Consider the following 19,544-nt stretch of genomic DNA (forward strand, 5'->3'; position numbering starts at 1 on the left):
TTCCAAATTTCTACTAAGAACAGAAAAATCAAGCTTTCCCAAACTTTCACATGAAAACTGTAAGGAGATCTACAAGAAAATTTTCAGCCTAGGTTTATAGAGACACTTCAGTAAGCAGACAACCAGCTTCCAGGGAATATTCACAGCCACCCCTGCCATCTGGAGGGACTTGTTCATGAGATGTGTTCCTATGGACAACCTTCCCACCCCTTTGTGCCACCGCTACCCCATTTCTACCCCTGCATGGAGGTGGAAGAGGTTGGGATGCAGAGGGAACTCAGGGAAGCACAGTACTCAATGCACTGCTGCTTTCTGAAACCTGCCTTAACTCACCCCAGAGTCTCCTACAAGTAGTTTATAGGTTTTGGTTTTCTGTTGTTGCACTTAGTTTTTACACAACCACAGTCTGTGGCCTGGTAGATCTGGCAGGGATTGAACAGCTAAATCTTCATGTGCACTTTCCAGAGAAAGGGCTCTGCTTCACAACAGAGGGTTTAGTCAGTTTTCCTTAGCTGTTAACAAAACACAAACCTGCTACACAAAGTCAAACAGCATTGCCTCAGCAAGTGTTAGTCTGGAGCCTGAGGGAAAACAAACAAAGAAACCTACTAAAACATCATGGATTCATTTCATTCCAGGTCAAAAAGGCCCTACAAGACTATGACACAGTGCAGTAACCTTCAAAGCACCCATGTTCCTTTTGCTAGAAAAATAGCTTTTCAGAAACCCAAGATGACCTGCAAATCTAGCATACCCCTAGTTCTCATCTTTACATTCTACCTCCTTCATCCTGTCCTTTCATTCTCAAAATACATTTCTGCAGAAGTCCAATGTAAGAGCCCTGGTATTCAAGAAAAGCCAGGCTGTGTGTGGATGAACAAATACAGACATTGTTGTCAACACCAGGACATTTTAGTCTTATCATGAGGAAGGGATGTGCAAACTCAGGGAAAGTATTGAGATTGTGTTTGGTATTCATTACTTCTACACTGAAATGCTCCTTAATAATATCCTGAGAGTTGACAGGAGAGCAGTGACACAAGAACAGCTCAATCCATTCACGTTCACTGAAAATTAAGCTTGGTGTATTCCTTTCTAGACATATTTAACTAAAACTGGAAGGAACAGTATATCTAAGCCTAATACAGATTCAGAGTCCTCTGTATAATGTTCTGTGCAAAAAATTCCCTCCTGCTACATGATTTTTCCCCCCAATTTTTCATTTTAATTAATGGAATCTCCTTTCAAGTCACTTCCCGAACATTTTGTACTTATTAATATTTAAGAAACTAATCAGAGAAAGATCAACTGCGCTAGAGAGCTCCTTGTCCGCTCAGCTTTTCACAGAATCAGGATGGGTCAGAGTGGAAGGAATCACAGTGGGTCATCTGGTCCGACCTCCCAACTCAAGCAGGGTCATCCTAGAGCACAGGATAAAAGAAAAGGAAACTTTTCTTCCCCTGTGCACAGACTTCTCCCAAACTACTCTCTAGAAGGCTCACATCTGTGAAGAAAGCCAAATTTTACCCACAGTTCTTGAACAACTGGAAGTGTTTTTTTTAAAGGTGAGGTTGGCATCTTTCAAGAAAATTTTGCATTAAGCTCAGCTCAACAAAGACATTTAGCACATAGAAGGGGCACAACTCACACTCAACATAGCCCTTTCATGAACAGCCCCAACATGAGATTAAGCTCATCCAAGACAATACAACATTTTAGGTTCTCAGTATAGAATGTCATCACTTGTCATTGGAAACCATGACTGCAATACTTTGGGCCAAACATTCAGCTGGATTGGCCAAGAGCAGCTTACAAACACTCTCTGAAAATTACAAGCATTGCACAAGTGCCCTCAATTTCTGACATCAGCAAACACGCAAACAAATCTTCCAACAGAGCCCTCTCCACACACTCATCACAACAGGTTCATCCTGAAATAACACTCACTGCCTCAGCGTCACAGTCTAGTCAAGTCTTCTAATTACATCACCCTTGGCTTCAGGGTCATAACATTCCCAGAACAAACTCCTTTCTGCTTTTGAGTAACATATATTAAAAGCTCCTTTCAGGGTCAGGAGTCCTTAAAACTCTAGGAACAGACTAGACTAGACAGGGATAGACTAGGGGGATAGACTCTGGTGGTTTGTTTTTTTTTCATGATAGATGAAGTTATCAGGCTACCTTTGAAGAAACATTCTGTTTAGTAACTTGGGATTATTATGCCTGTAAGATTGAAGGGAGACAAACAAAAAAATCCCACCAGAATCACTTCCTCTGTGGTACAGACTCCCAGCAGAAGCAACACTCAGTTAACACAGTCTGGAAACCAACAGGAAGTTGTACTTTGGTGTTGCAGACTTAAACAGATGCAGCTATTAATTAAGCATCAACTCAAACAACTTATATTGTCCACCAGGAGGAGGAGGGGAGGAAGAAAGAAAGTGGAAAAGCTGTGTAACATGTTCTCTGGTTCAATATGGAAACTGGAGATGAAGTTCAACATACAGATCTCGACTACGACTGGTGAGGTTGTCACAGCAACCAAAATGCAGCTTCATGAATATGCATTACGCTAAAATTTATCTTTTTTTCCCCAAAAAGGAGTAACACATCATTCAGCTCACAACATGAAGCTCCCTGGGAGACAAATCAGGACTGCACAGTAAAAGTGACTTGTCTTCAAAACCTTCAGCTTGGCTGCTGCAAACAAAAGGGTTGAGAGAAGAGGGGAGACACAGAACATGGTGGCTTGGGGCTGTAGGGCTCTCTTTTGTACTTTCCTTAGACAGTACTTCACACATATTTGGCAAAAATGTTAAGGCAGACATTCCCAAAATGAGCTGCTCAGTTCCTGCAGAGTTGTAGACCTTAATCTCTCAAGCACCTGGGGACCTTCAGTCAGCTGAGGCAGCAGCACCAGTGACCCTCCACAGAAGGATGGAGAAGGGAGAACTGCTGCTCAGTGTCCAAGACAGCTGAAACTGAGGGCCTTGACTTGACCACCACTGGAAAACTGTGAGTGGACCAGTTCACCAAAAAAAAAAAAAAAAATATCCCAAACCACACACTTGCACCTATCCAGGTCGCACCTCATGGTGTCAAGGAACAAAAGGCAGTAATTGTTTCCAGTATCTGTGGGAGTTGTACTTTGTCCTTAACTCCCCACTTACCCTAACACCTCCTCCACTAACATAGAGCTACCATACACACTTCTGTCTGTCATCATTAAACCTCTGTTTCTCTTGTGAAACCTAAAATTAGCAAGCTTTGTTAAATTAATTTGTTTGTAAATTTTAACTCCTGAACAGGAAGCTAAAACCTATTTTTCCTCAGAACACCTGTGTGGAAGAAAATAAAAGCGAGACATTGATTATGCCAGCAGAAGAGCTGCACAAAAAAGCCTTGCATGGAGACTTTGCCTGCAGAGAGGGTCTGCAGCAGCATGCATGGACTGGAGGAGCCACCAGTGCAAGCCATGGCAGACAGCCTGTGAAAGAGTTAGCATGTCATGATAAAGGCTATTGCTGACATGAACTTCTCCCTTTCTGCTCACCCACTGCATCCTCCTTTCTCCCCTGCTGTGTTCCCATCCCAGTCCAGAGGAGCCTAGCCAAGCCTGAAGCCCACTAGATCATAGGCTGACACCAAAGGGAGCAACCCCATTAATTTCCGCTACAGCCTTTATGTCATTTGATCATTCACGCAGTTTATCAGCGCATTGCTGAGCAACTAATTTTTGCGTTTGTTTTCTGGCAAGGTCAGACTAATCAGAGCAGACAGGGATGCAGTCTCACTCAGAGAAGCACAGGCTATTGGAGATTTTGCTACTCCCACATAGAAAACGCTTGTGGTGGTGGTGGGCAGAGGGAAAGCATCCTTTTACAGGAGCCACCTGCACTTAAATGAGGTTAAACAACTGCAAAGCTTCACCCTAAAGACAGTGTTTATGAAGCTGCCACAAGGCACATTTCAGAAATTGGATGCAAGAGCTTCATTCCCTACTTTGAAGGACAGGGAAGAGTTTGTCACAGCTTGGCATTGACAAAAGGCTTTTTTCTGCTGCCTTGCTCTGGATTTTGTCTACTACTCAAAAACCTGAGGGTGAAGACAGGAAGATGAGCATCACCAGCTTAGCAAGAGCCTCTGCATGCAAGAAGGTTCAGGCAGCTCAGAAGTGGATAGGCTTCCAACAGGTAAGAAGCTGGGGCACACAACAAGTGCTGCCCTAAGCAAGCACAGCTTCTTCCTATAAAAACAGAGACATGGGGGTGACAAATCGGGCAGAAGGACAGGACATATCTAACACAGGGTAAGATAAAGTCATCACTGCATTTGTCTCCTCTTCCACTGTTCAAATGGAAACTGTAAGAAGTCTAATTTGACACAACACTCGGAATAATGCTCATCTTTTGCAACCTACTTTAAAATAAATATTTAAAGTCGGAAGTACATATACTGGCAGGAGCATCTTATGCAGACTAACAAGTTTATTAAGAAGGTAATCACTAACTGTTTATAAAAACTGTGAGCCCTGCCAGCCTTGAAGAATTTTGATTATATCCCTTCAAGGTAAAAAAGAGCAAGTTATTGACACCTCTTTGATGCCAAGTTTTTCATCATCTCAATTGCATGTTCATCTTCAGAGGGTAACTACACATAAATCTGAGCATTAAAGGTACTGCTAAGAAAAAAAGACACTGTAGAAATGAGCTGCAATCCAAGCTTAAAAAAAGATAAAAAAGATTCTTTGAGAACATCCTTCCAAGGTCTACACAGACTGGCTTGGTCCTAGCAGGTATTTCTTTGAGGGGACTCTCAGCAGCAAGTACCTCATCAGCTCAGGATGTCTGACCATCGCTCATTGAGCAACCTATGAAAATAGAGCAAAGGTACATGGCATTGTCTAGTTTTGAAGAATGTCTGTGTTTTCCTTTTTGTTGGTTGTGTGTATAAACAAAGATGTACCCAAGTGAAGCAGCTCACAGCTAACAAGTGCAGCCTGACCAATCTCCACTGTGCACATGCACCCACGAGCACAGCTGAGAGCACAAGCCAGGGCTGAAGAGAAGCCTGCCCCAGCCCTCACCAACCTCTGCACCTCACACATCTGAATAACACTTCCCCTCAGCCACAGTGCCAAGCCTCCTGTGCATTACAATTTCACCTATGCCAAGGCCATACAGAAGGAATTAATCAAGCTAATAGGCAAAAGACCACAAGCCTACAACTTTTGTGTTACACATGCAGTAATAAAATGAACCCCCCTACCTTTCTGACACTAAGAAACCACAGGCCCAGGTTCATACTTCCCAAATCACTATCTATCAGGGTACCTCAATGAGAACAAGAATAAGGGCCAGAGTACAGAAAGATGGTCTATTTTGAGAGTCTTCCCTCAATTTAGGGAGACAATTCAGTAGAAGCCAACACTAAAACTTTGTGAATACCCAGTTTACATGAAACTATCTGGATTCAAGTTTTTCAGTGAAAGATTCCCAAGATGCAGTAATTTTGTGTACAACACTTTGTAACTTGTTTCTCCAAGTTTTAACTATCCTACTGCTGATCTGAGAATTCATTAACCTTCTGAAATGTGAATGTTGCGAAAAAATCAAGTGTTTCAGTTATGCTGACTACAAAAATCAAAAGACAGACATGGCTGAGGAAAAGAACTTAGCATTTTACCAAACACCAGTAGTTCTCCAACTGCCACGCAGTTATAATAATAATGTTAATGCATTAAAGATTTTTAACTTCTCCCCTTGTGGTTAAATATAACATTGCAGTTCCATGAAGAACTATAAAGACAGAGCTAGCACACACCAATTACAATGACCACTATAATTCAGCATCTTTTATTTCTTTCCTATATACTGGCCCTGAGCTTACAAAGAATGTGTATAAACCCCAAATCACAGACATTTCCATGCAAGAAGCAGAGCTGCTGCTCATTCTATTCCTCGTCCCTTTCTCCCAGTAAAAACCTGAAAATGCTTCTGAAGTTCGTGATACAAGTAAGCAGAGAGGGATGGGGGAAAAAAGTTAAAATACACCATGGATTACGCAAGTTTGCAGTATTAGAATTACTCATCATGTCAACCTCTAAATGAAGGGGTATAACATATTATGTAAAAACTTGCATAAATAATGTGTAAAAGGACAGGCACAACACACAAAGATGGGGTTTATCAGAGTAAGTTCAATGAAAAAGTAATACAGAAAGACCAAGTTTTATACAATAAGTCTGGCTTCAGGCATCAGCTTAATTTCTGGCACTGTCTGTACTACACAGCCACTTGTAAAAGCCATGTAAACTATTCCTTGAAACCTTACCACAGAGTAAAAAAGTCAAGGTCAAGTTCCCACCAGACTGACAGCAGCTCTGCGGGAAAGCAGCACTCTGGAAAAGAGCCTCTTTCATTCCACCCATGCAGCTTGTCAAAAGATGAGCGAGGTATTTTACTCCACGTAGAAGAGTTAGCAAATAGCAGAGGAAGTTGTGTGGCACAGGAAAGCACCGAACCTCATCTCTAGTTATCACAGACCCCTCCTGCATCTCTTCTGACTGCAAACCTTTATGTAAGTCCAACTGCATTGCTGGAAAAATAAAGAAATCACATTTGCTGGAAAAAGAAAGAAATCACTGTACCCGAAATATGAGTTTGATATCTGAACTGCAATTACTTGTTTAAATAATTAACCTACTGAAATGGCAAGCTCCGGATTGAAAAGCCCTGCTGCTCAAGGTAATCTTCCTTACAGGAGCAAACCTCTATTCTCTTACATTTCAAACTACATAATTCCCACAGTAGCCAGAATATCTGCTCTTTGTCCCCATGCTTACAGTAGAAATCCTGAATTGTTAAAGAAACAAAACCCAAACCAGACCCCCAGCTAGTATAGCCATACCAGGGAGCAGAGGGTACAGTCCTGTGAGAAACTAGATCCCAAAGGAATAGAACCACAATCTTGCAAGTTAATTCTTTTGTTCAGTAAACTGCTTGTGTCTTCTGCCATAGCTGCAGATCTTTCATTTCACATGTTGATTTTAACATAGTTTGGGCAGCAAAACTCAGTAGAAATCTTTGCTATTAAATCTGATTCTTCCAAGAAGCAGCTGCTGTCTGGCTATTTCCTCGACGCTCTTTCCCAACAACCTCTGCCTGTAGTATCAACTGCTGTCAAAAAAGCCAATTTAGGTGATACCACTAACTGCTTTAAGAAGAGGATTGAAGATTGACACCAGTCCAGCCCAGGAAAAGGCTGCCATACGTGCTTAGGAGTAGTTAGAATTAAACAGGCAACTGATGGAGAAGTATGAAGGTGAGGCTGAGCAAAGTACATCCCCTCACCCCACCAACAGTTACAGATGGGGACCATAGCCTACGAGGAAGTAGAATAACCTTGGAAAGAATGATGGAGAAGGGAGGGAGGGAAAGGGAAAAAAAGAAAGACATTACTCAAGTTTCCCATGCATTCTTGTATTTTCTCCCAAATTTTATTAGTTGACAAAACCTGTTTCATTTTGTGAACAAAACCAAAATAGCTCGTTACTCAAGACACTCAACACTGCTGAAAACGAGCTCCAGCCAGCAATCATAATCCACTCATCTCCACACACACACAGGGCAACACAGCTCCCCACCTTCAACAGCCTGGCACACACATGGCTGCCACAGGAACAGGGACAAAAGATGGAGATGCGCAGCCACATTCTATGAGCAATTTTGAGGCCTCCTTAAAGCAAGAACAGAGCCAAGGAAAACTAAAGAAAAAATTCCACCATTTCAAGGAAACACAGAAATTCTGCTTTACATAAGTCTGTAAGGAAGATACAAAGTCTGTTCCTAACAATAAACCGAACAGCTGAGGTAATTACCATAAGCTTGCCCAGTTCATACTAATTTGGTCATATTTGTAAAAAATTAATGTTTTAATGGTGCCTCTTATATTCGATCGCCTCATAACCGCAGAGGACAAAACGTTATGCACAGAGTTAACAACTACATTTCTGAAGCTGCTTGAAACAACTGGAACAAGATTATCTTAGAGCAAGTCTTTAAATAAAGCAGGGCACATCAACAAACCCACTTCTCTGCAAAGGGAGAGCCTGCTGTTAGCATCACCACCGAAGTATACACACAGGGTAAGTGGCATTTCTCCCAAGAGAACCAGCTCCCCTCTTGAAACAGCAGTACTAGCAAGTTTTCCACCAGGTTTCAACATAAGATGTACTGAACACATGGAAAAGGAAAAAAAAAATCTCTGCCAGACTGGTCCGTTTGATCCCAAACGTGGGGTAACACATGAATACAATGGTGTCTGCACTTCATGGATCAGCTTTTTGGTTTATTAACCAAGCCTGTAAAAGCACTCTAAATTACCATACTTTTTGCATGCTGTATTATAAAAAAACCCAGAACTTTCTTGTCTCAAAATGTCACAGATAGAACGCAAAGCCTGTCAGGCTGCTAAAATAATCTAAAGCCAATGACAGCAAATAGCAACCTGGCACATGTTGAGCCTTCAGACTCAAAATAGATTTAAATTAACACAAAGATAGCAGGAGAGAGTTTAGTAACAAAGTGAAGAAACCAAGGGAGAAGAAATAAGATTATATCAGTCATCATTTCAATCAGACCAAACAAGTTAAAAGCCAGCTAGAGGATGGCATTTACATCTGCCTCTAAGGCTGGGATGAGGGCCAGAATTACACTCCTTGATCTCACTTATTTATGCCATGCTGACACTTCAGTTGGCAACAATAAAGGTCCAAAGGTCAAAGTCCTGTGAGGCAGAGAGCCATGTACACACAGTGTGTCTTTCCAAGTGTCTGGAGTGGGGAAACAAGGAGTAGGGAGCCATAGCCCTTGCCATAGCCATCCACCCACCTGCCACCATAAACCCACTTCAGCTGTGCCCATTTCAAAGCTTCCTCAGTCCACAAAGGAGATTTCTGGAGAGATCTCACCTTTCTTTATCCAACCACTCCTACAAAATAGTGTGTTTTTCCAAGTCAAAGCCAGAGAGAAGCCAGTGGTGCCTCATTTTAAAACTGAGAGGCCACGTCACCAGCTGAAGCCCAGAGACCACCCACAGACCTCCAAAGACCTCATGAAAATTCTCTAAAGAATGTGGGGATGGATATAAAGGAAGGCAGAGAGTGACATTTTTGGCACTTCTGTCAGTTTCTTAACTGGGATTTCTTACAGCTTTAACTTGTTCCCAATTACTCAAATAATATTCACGTATTTAAATCTTGGAATTTTAAAACCTAAACCATAGATTTCACTTTTCAAGAAGGATCCCAAAAGTTGAATTACAAGTCAGGCTCAAATTCCAGTACAGGGATATCAAGTCTTTTGTTTATGCTACACAAATGTTTTTAACAGTCTCTCAAAGTCATGGAAACTTGGAATTCTGAGACTTTTTGCATTAATGTCACAAGTATACTCAAGATTGCAGAATATGATGGAACCACCAGCTAGTACTTAACTCCCACTAGCTTCTGATTTGTTTACATGATTGGCATAAAAGTTAAAAAAAAAAAAAGAAAATAAAAAAGTAAAGCTACACCATATTATTTTTGAATATTTTAGGGATCTCCAGAGCAAAATATGCCCAAAAGCAAATTACAAAACATCAAATTTGGTGAAGGGAAAGAAGAAGGAAAAGAAAGATGTATCTTTGGATTTCTTTGTTGTAGACATCTGGAGCCTCCATCCAGCTGCAGGATCTAGGCAGACAGACCAAACTTGAGCAGGGACTTGGATGGCTGGAAATGGGAGCCTGCTCTAAAACAACACCTTAGTCTTGGAAGAAGAGTTGATGAGTAACAAAGACTGGCTGTCTTTAGAGTGAAAAGAAAAGTTGTAAATACACAATGAAGGGATAGTTCATCTCCTATGGACACCTCTGCCAAACCATTCTATTTGTTGGATAGTACATAAGCTTCAGAAACCAAACAGCAGTTTTAATCAGGGACTGCTCTAGCTTTTAATTGCTGTGCTCAACTTTGATGCTCCACAGCATACCAGGGGCATCAGGCTTTTCAAAAGATGCTATTGCAACAAGCAAAATAAAAACTTTTTACTAAAACCCTTCCTTCAGAAGAGGGAGGCATGCAACCTAGAGACATGAAAGCAAGTTTTTCCAAATTAGAAGATTGTTTCCTAGTAAGTGCAAAGGTTTCTGAGTGCCCAGGAATCACAACTGACACTGAGATCAGAAAGCTGGGTCTGATTTGTATATACCCAAAGAACTTTGACCAAGAGCTCACATATGGACAGAAAAAACATCTTTAGATTTGGTATATAGTTAACAAACATACAGAAGAGGTCAGACCACTTCATACTGGCATTCTTACACAAGAGCGCACACTGGACTATAATCACATTGCTAGTTATGAGTACGTTTTTCAAAACAACTTTTAAAGTAAAAGTTGAATCTACTAGTAAGTCCATATTTAAAAATAAAAATAAGCTGTTCCGATTATCAACTCGTATGAAAGAAAACCTGCACGCTTGTAGCTAATCTACCTCAAGAGCTCGTGTCTGGTGCTTCCTCTGTGGTTCAGAAACATCAGCAATGCATCTGTTTCCTAAACACAGTTTCCCGTGTCTCATTTCAGATAATGAGCAATCTGTGATTGTTCGGTCATCTTCAAGGTCAAACCCCTTCACAGTGTTTCCAGTAAGTGTATGGGTCTTAAACTGACTTTTCTTCTGACTTTTAGAAGAATGCAGTATTAACCCATAGCAACTAAATTACTGATTAAAAAAGTTCTAGAAAACATCCCTCTGTTTAACTACCAATACTTAGTTCTGTTGGAGCTTTTGAAATGAGAAGAAGCAAAAAAAAAAAAAAAAACCCAAGGAAACAGACACTGGTTTTTGTGTCAGTCTATGCAGTGTTTTCAAAACTCATCTAACACAAATGTTCAACAGTTAGATATGCACATGAAATACTTTGTTCAATGAATGAGGTCTCCTGTACTTTAATATTAGCTCTCAGATGTTATTATTAACTTTTAGCCAGATGAGAAGAGAGCCTCCTTCAGGGTAAAACAAACAGCTGTAGTTTGCTTCAGACAATAAGGAATACAAACAGCATGGAAGGATTTTCCATTATTTAACTGTCACCAACAACAGACTAATGAGTCACAGACAACAGCTTAATACTTAGAGCTTATTGTTAAAGAAAAAAATATTTACGCAATTTTGAAGTATTAACAACAAAACACAAAATGAATTTTGAAAAGATCCCTGTAGTGTCTCAAACCAGGTTAGCTGTAACGAGCCAAGTGAAACTCAAAGTGGACACTGGACACAGCCAGGCTTGCACTGCACCAGGAAAACCAGACTGAAAATGTCAGCCATTGTTTCATACTCAAAAAGCATAAGTATACTGTCCCTTACTCTCCTTTAACAGAGAACTGCAAGGGCCAAAGAGCTTTGCCAAGCAAATTCAAGCTGCTAACAAAGTAAGCTCCACATTCCTTCTGTAAAATATTCCAAGAAATGGTATTTGTGCTTCATTTATTTTCAAGAGGGATAAGTGATCCAGCATTAGAGGGAATCTTTGTTTGGCAGAGCCCTCAAATTGGGGAAGAATTGCTACTGGAAGAAACAGGAAAGAAGCAGAAGTAACTTTACAAGATGTGTATTTGCTGTAAAAATATTGCCTAATATAGTTTTCTGGGGAAGTTGGAACTATCCCACTTTGTCTGGTTATTCCCATGACTGAAAGTAAAAAGAGCTGTTGAATGCAGGTACAATTATCAGTCTCATATGCAACTCTGCCAGGGAGGGAAGACAAAAGTTTTTCAAAATAGGCTGAGACCCTTCTTAAGTATCAAAAGCTTTTGTTTTCAGAATGTTTTCAGAACATTTCTTCTAAATAGAAAAAGGGCTTGCTTATTATTCCAGATAATCTAGAAGAGAACAGAGTTTTCATTTCTACAGTGTTTTGAAAACTCTTGACATTAGTTTTATTTACTGCAAGTTTCCAGGAAGCTCTTACATGTGAAGAAAATCTTGGAAGCACAGCACCTTGTAGCAGCTGGCAGTTCTCTTAAAGGATCAACGTGTCCAACCACACTGTTCACGGCTTGTTGGGAAGGGCATTCCCCACTGCACAACCACAAGTGAGCCCACAGAGCTGCTGAGACCATGCAGGGTTTTTACACAAAACCAAGTCAGACTACATTTTTGTACAAAAATTGATCTCGGACACTTGGAGGTATCTTCTGGGTTACTTTGTAGATTAGCTTTTAAAGGAGCATGAGATATTGGATAAAAGCACTGCAGAAGTGCAAAGAATTATAAACTTAATCTAACTGTAAAAACACCTGCAAGTGTGTTTATGCTTTGAAAAGGTTTAATGCTTTGAAAAGTCGGACTACAAAAAGAATATATTCAGACAGATTGCCCTTTTTCCTGCTCCTTCCAATGACACAATCCTTGCAGGGCAATGCAAGATTCAGCAATCTACAGAGATGGTTTTTACTATGATCTGATGATCCCACCAGTACCAAGACACCCTCATGTAAGTCCCATGAGGATGCTTTGGATGTTCTGCTGCTCCCAAGTTCCACACTTCACAGCTAACTTTGCTGCACACAAACAGGATGGCAACTGCTGGGAATCAAACATCTCAGCTAAAGACAGAAAAGTCCATGAAGGTAACTCCTCTGGCACTACTCCCTGTCTCACAAGGGAAAAGGTGAGCAAGAGAGAAGATGAAGAAAGCCCATAACACAAAAATGAGTTCAGAGATAGGATAATAGATTACAGATCATCTTGCACTTGATTTCAATGTGGTAAAGGTCATGTTCATCAGGGGCCATGTAACAGCATGGAATATCACATTGAAGGTAACATGGCATTTCATCTTTGGGTGCTTAAAATGCTATTGTTTTTTCCTGTTCCAACCCAGTATCTCGTTGCAATACTTGTGCATTTCACAAAACACTCAAGAGCCCAGGCTTTTGCTCCCTGCACTCCCAGAATGGGGTTATAGGTATTTTCAGACTGGTCTCTACTGCCAAGATCCCTAAGGCTCAAACTGGACATCCCATTCTCTCCAGACAATTCAGAAAGCATAAACTCACCCATTTTCTGGGTTATCCCTGGAACAAAGTCTGACACTGGTAGTGGTCCCACTACTACAGAAGTGTCATGGGAAGCAGCTTTACCTAAATCACACAACAATACAATTCCCTGGATTCTCATCTGGAGCAAATTACAGAAAATTACAGGGTTTAGACACCTTCATCAGTCCTAACATAACTAGGTGGGTCCCTATACAGCTACAGATATCACCTGGCTCTGAAAAACTACATGGAAAAAAAAGATATCTTCAACAGGCTTACAACACAGCTGCAGGGACTACTCAATGTGAAGTCCAAAAAAGGCCTACATTTTAAGAGATCCTTCTCTAGACACCTCATGTTTCCCCACCCCCGTGTCACTGGTGCCCAGTGACACTCCTGAAAAACTGCTGACAATTAGAAATCCGCACACCTCTCTGTAGCCCTGTGACACTTCCCCAGGAATTGCAACACACTTTTGACCTTGAGAAGTGCAGCAAGGTATCTTAAAACAGTTATTGTGCACACCTGGGAATGCAGAGAAGAGATCCACAGAGAAAGAAAGAAAAACATGTCAACCATTTTCCAAATGTAGAAGGAATGTGGGGCCTCAGGTAGTAAAATACATAGTGAGAAGCTGCAGGACTTTTTTCTGAAGGTACCTCTAAAGCTAAAATTCTCTTAAGAAGTCAGCTTTTTCATACACATTTCTAACTTAAGAAGTCAGTTTTCAAAATTTAAGTTAATGATAAACTTTATTTTATGAATTAAACCCTGACTTGAGAGCATCTGAAGGTGCTTGTATATCCTTCACTGAAAAACCTGGTACTAGTTTTGGATCTCTGAATACTGGTCAGTTTCCAAACCAGTGAATTTTATGTGTTCCGTATGCCAGTAACACTCGTACCTGACATGCATATTGAAGGCACAAGTGGCTTTTACAACACGTTAAACTGCCAAGCATTAGTAATGCTAGATACCAATACAAACTGCTGATAGTGCTTTCAAGAGAGCTGGTAAGACAGTTTTAGCAGCTGGAAACTAACTGCACTCAGTCACTAATTGCATGCATCAGGCCAGCCTGAAGTGTATGGTTCTGTTCTTTCCAATTAGGGTAAGTACAGACCTCTCATGTTGTGAAGCTACTTTTCAGGGGATACTAAGAAAATTTGAAAGGTGCCTATTAACCATTGTATTTGGACATAGAGAAGGCAAGCAACTGCCAACTGCTTTTTCCACGATTTTGCTATATTCTTTAAGAACCTTCCAAAAATCCTACCTTAACCAACCATACATACTAACATTAACAGGAGGGGACACTTAACGATAAAGAAATGAACATCCCCTCTCAAGGAGTTTGATGCAAAACCCAAGGATAAAGTGATATTTCATGCTTTATGCGTTTTTCTTGTTCTTCTCTCTCCCTCCTGTCCATGACCAGCATTAGCAGCATTACGCCAATATCTTTATTCTCCACCTAGAAGGGTTCACCTAAAAATAATGCCCCTGTTTACAAATTCTGTATTTAACATCAACTACAGAATTACGCATATACACACAAACTTCCCTGGGTTTAGTCTACAGACAGCTGCTCCCCTCCAGGCTCATCTCTGGGGAAATGCAGCTATGTAGAAGTGCCCAGGGCTGGGCAGGTCAGCCCCAACAGAGTACAAGGGTGGCTGCTGAAGAACCAAACCAGCCCACAGCAGGAATGTGCCCTCACAAATATAAGCACACATTCATTATATGCTGCAATGAGCTCTGTTTCAGACAGGAGTCTGCATCAACACACCCCAAAAACACATGTCCCCATGTGACTCAGCATCCAATGCTTACGCTTATTAGGCATGTGCAGCCAACAAACCTAGTCATAAATCCCTTAATCACAGGTCAAAAGAGTTGTCAAAGCCTGCACTGCTGGGATCAGGAAAATGCTGAAGTGTTTTAAACAAGGAACATTAGTTCCTATGGAAGGGCAGAAGTACTCAGAAGCTGCATCAGTGATTTACAGCACCAAAGTGACCTGCATAAAAAAAATGCACAATTTACTTTAGAAGTTTCTTATTTTTAAAGCATGCTGGGAAGCATGAGGCCACAACTGTAGTATTGTGCCCAGTTCTGAGGGCCCCAGCACAAGAGATACATAACATACTGGAGATAGTGCAGCAAAGGGACTGGAGCATCTCTTCTGTGAGGAGAGGCTGGGAGAGCTGGGACTGTTCAGCTTGAAGAAGAAAAGGCTCAAGGGGAGGATTTTATAAATGTATATAAAAAGCTGAAGGGAGTGTGTAGAGGTGACAGAGCTGGGCTCTGCTCAGTGGTGCCCAGTGACAGAGGCAGAGGTAACAGGCACAAACTGAAACAAAGGAAGTTCTCTCTGAACATCAGGAAACACTTTTTTTACTGTGGGTTTTTTTTACTGAGAATTTGCACAGGCTGTCCAGGAAGGTTGTAGAGTCTCCATCCTTGGAGGTACTCAAAAGCCATCTAGACTTGTCCCTGAGCAACCTGCTTTAGCTGGCTCTGCTTGAGCCAAGGGTTGGATCAGGTATCCCCAGAGATCCCTTCTAACCTCAGTCATTCCATGATGCTGCGAAATAAAAAGACAAATTCTCTTCAATTACTGATGAGACACCATTGAATAATTTTTAAAAGAATACATCAAAATTCATTTAACGTGTCTCTACAGGTGAAGTGTTATTTATAGACCATCATAGAAAGCTTTCTGCATTAATCTGGTATTTATAGGAAGCTGCAACTAAACAGAATTTCAGTTTTTACTAAAATGCAGATTAGATTTTAAACTTAGAGACAATTTTGAGTATTCTCAAGGCATGTTTAGAGAACACTTCCTGTTGGGGCTTTTTCCTCATTAACACAGGCAAATATTAAACATATATAGTGACCCAGGATACAAATAGAAAGGATTTTTTCAATGCAAGTGAATAAGCTGTGAATCTTTACCTTCCATTATCCTCAGAAGCAAAAAATCTGCATTTTCAATCATTTAAGCACCTCTGAAGATCTGGTCTTGTAAGCCATGGAATTAAATTTAGTGCTCCCAGAGCATGCACCAAGAGAAAGGACTGGGTATTGAAGAGAGAAGGGGAAATAGAGCAAGAGTGTTCCCACCCACAAATACAGTATTTCTGATTTGCATCTGATAACTGCTCTTTCAGTTTAGTCAAGACAAGACTTACTGTGCAAATGAAACCATACTATTAAGGTGAAGAAAAACATCCAGCACCTACTCTCTCTGAAGACTGCAGAGCCTGTTAATATTTATGAAGTCTGAAGTAGCTTCAAAGACTCTTTACTTCATTTTTCATATGTCATAACAAAAAGCAGAACTAAGTCATTAAATTTTAAGTGGAGTTCACAACTAAACTGTAACTCTTTTAGTAAATTCTGACCTGTAGGAACAGGCCTTATTTCTTTGGTTTGTGAGTGTGTGTCCTATAGCAACGGCAACGAACACAAGGTGCAAAGGGGAAACTTGCATGTTCAGAAACTTCAAAGAACAAAACAGATAAAAACTTCAAAGCACCCAACATTACAATTGAACTACAGTTCAGTTGTAATGAGCACTACATTTGTTGTCTGTATTTCTGTGCACAGATTATTTCATGGATTAACCTGACAGGTTAAGGGCAGTGGGCAGAGAGAAAATCTGTTTTGAAAAACCCTGATTAAGCACTTACTGTCCAAAGCTTTCCCTCTGATCAAATTCTGTGTCATAAAAATAACACATTAGAGAAAGTGATCTCTCCTCCTAGCACGGATGCTGCTATGCAGATATTCTTTAGCTGCAAAAGTCTGTGTAGGAAAGAAATAGAAACAGTGTTACAGGATAAAGCTAGAAAATTGCGTATTTTATTTGGGCCTGACACAGGTTTGGACAAGAGAGCCTCCGATTCAAGATGACAGAATTCTTTTAACATAATACTGGAGTATTTTAGTTATAGTCAGGGCTTTCAGGACTTTGAAGTTAAGGAGCATCGCTGGTAAGCCTGATAAATACTGTATTTATTTAATATAGAGGGGGGTAAGATAGGGAGGAAGAGACCACAACAAACCATTGAATAGCTACACAACTTTAACCCAAAAAAATCAGTGAGGTATATGTTGCCCTTGACTCAAGCATTCCTGAAGAGTATTATTACCCAGACTTATAAAAAACAAAACATCAGGAAATGTGATCTATTATTCCTTAAATAAAAAAATATTCACTATAAAATTGGTAATGGGACCATATGTTATACTAAACAGAGACTGGTGTTCAAGAGTCCCTATACATTTGGTAGTGATACAGTCAAAAAAATAAAATGTGAATTTTCAGCAGACAATGTAAGGAGAAATGGGATCTTTGTTATTCTTCTAACAGATCAGTCATCACTTTGGAGGTTAAACAGCTAATGCCTCTCCCTAGTTTTGAAGTCTCTGTATCAAGGACTGAATACTCAAGTACCAAAATTATGCTTAAGACATACCACAGATAGGTAGTACCACATGTATGTACTTCCTATGTGTCCACAGACAATGTTTCACACGCAGTACCTATACCTGACCTTTAACAGCACTGCTAATCACTTCTCAGATGTTGAAAGGGTTCCCTTGTGAAAATAAAGTCTTCCAGCTGGGGTTTTTCCCTCCAGGTCTCAAACACCACTGAATTTCTTTGGCATGTAATACTGCTCCAGCCATTTATTCTTATAATGAACTTCTATTCCTATAAACTTTCAATATCACTCATGGGAAGAGAAGAGGTAGGGGCAGGAAACAGTTTCTGCTGTAAATCACTGGGAATTAGTTTCCAGCTGGAAAGACAGCAGGGCTGCCAGTCAGCCCCCTGATTTTGCGTCCTCATTTCTCCCTTCTACCAGTCTCTTTGAAACCAGGTCCCATGAAAGAGGAGAGCCAGGACAGGTTTTTCCCAGCTGCTGCCCTTAATTCCTCACCCTCTCCTCACTGATGTCAGGTCACCGGACACAGTGATGCTGACAAGGCATCAGGCAGGAGGTCAAAGCCTGGGTGATGCCTTCACCCAGAACAGAAGCTGTACCATGCCAAGGAATGGCACACACTCATCCAACAGCAGCAGCCAACCCCAGGCTGCTTGAGAGCCACCCCCTGACCAAGGACATGCTGAGCAGATCACATCTCAATAGTGCCACAGTTAAATGAGAAAAAAAAAACAAAACCAAACCTGTCAGTCTGATACTTGAACTCAGGTTAGTCCCACCTACCACCATCTGAAACCAGCTCCAAGAGCTTACCTGAAGAGCCGGATGCACGACATGGCTCATTCAGTTCAGTCTGGCATCTCGGCCCAAAACCACCTTTATTAGGGCAGAGGGATGAGCCAAACATTCTTGTGGCACCGTATGTAAAATAGCGAAACATAACTCAGGCTTTCATGGAATTTTGCACTCAGTGCCATAACAACACCAATTTTGTATTTTATCAGTTTCAGAGCTAGGAGCTTAACTGTCAGCTTCTGAAGAACACAGACTAGGACTAAAAAAAGCCTTCCCTTTCTGAACAACTAGATGTGGTATTTGATAACTAAACATGGCATTAAAAAAAAGTAGTTAAGCTCACACTTCTAATTCTGTGGAATGAAACTATTTATCGCATGTTAAAAGCAAAGGCAGGATACTGCCAGATAATGCAAAGCACAGGGACCTGAGAGCCCTACTTTATGAAATATTTCCTCTCCCCGCCCACGTCTTAACCACCACTGGAAATGTGATACCGAGAACTTGTCCATCATTCATTCCACAATCACAGAAGCTTAACAGTACCACATCTACTAATCTAAAACTCTTGAGCTACAGCAACAAGGCAAGACAGAAAAACATGACAAAAAGCTGTCATTTCCCATTTGCCCCCTTTGTGCACACAAGCCCAGCGATGACCCACAGGAGGATGCAGAAGGCCACAAAATCTATGCATACCTATTGACCTGTCTGCAGGAGTCCAGGCTGATGGCCTCAATTGCAAAACAGCCGTTTACCATGCCATCCTCTCTGTCTCCTTGCGAGTAAGCTCTCCAGCAGCATTTCTCTGTTTCTACTGTTCCAACAATCCCGTGCCTCATTGCTCCACACCAAGATGCATCCAGACACTGCAAGCTCTGAGGAATCAGTACATTGCTGGCTGCTATTTAACATGAATGTGTGGCTAGCCCTGAACTCGGCTAGGCACAGCTACCGCTCAGGAATCAAACCTCATAGCAGAACCTGCATTCCCAGCTCTTATTGCTAAATCGGATGCCACCCAGCTGCCACCCCGGCCGGGGGCGGGAGGAGGTAAAGGAGGGTGTGACGCAGCTCGCGCTGCTGCTCCCTCGCCAAGGGAGATCCCTGCACGCAGCCGGGGAACACCGCCGAGCAGAGCCAACGGCCGGGAGCGCGGCTTGGCAGCGACAGGCACCGGCAGCCACCACACCGGC

At 41.3% G+C, this 19,544-nt stretch overlaps 1 protein-coding gene across 6 annotated transcripts in view; it reads right to left on the reverse strand.

Annotated features, from left to right (window-relative positions):
* Positions 1-19,544, reverse strand: part of GRAMD4 (GRAM domain containing 4) — a 71,885-nt gene that overhangs the window by 51,594 nt on the left and 747 nt on the right. For 2 of the 6 annotated variants that reach the window (XM_053943131.1, XM_053943133.1), the window contains exon 2: positions 16,792-16,906. The exons of 2 other annotated variants lie outside the window; for them this stretch is intronic. In XM_053943131.1, coding sequence (XP_053799106.1) covers positions 16,792-16,841 — 50 coding nt within the window. In that variant the 5' untranslated portion in view covers positions 16,842-16,906. Of the gene's footprint in view, positions 1-16,791; positions 16,907-19,047; positions 19,453-19,544 lie in introns of those variants that run through there. 2 more of the 6 variants (XM_053943132.1, XM_053943130.1) reach the window with 2 other exon arrangements.

The sequence above is a fragment of the Vidua chalybeata genome, chromosome 5 (genome assembly GCF_026979565.1).
Source record: "Vidua chalybeata isolate OUT-0048 chromosome 5, bVidCha1 merged haplotype, whole genome shotgun sequence".
In the NCBI taxonomy this organism is placed as follows: Eukaryota; Metazoa; Chordata; class Aves; order Passeriformes; family Viduidae; genus Vidua; species Vidua chalybeata.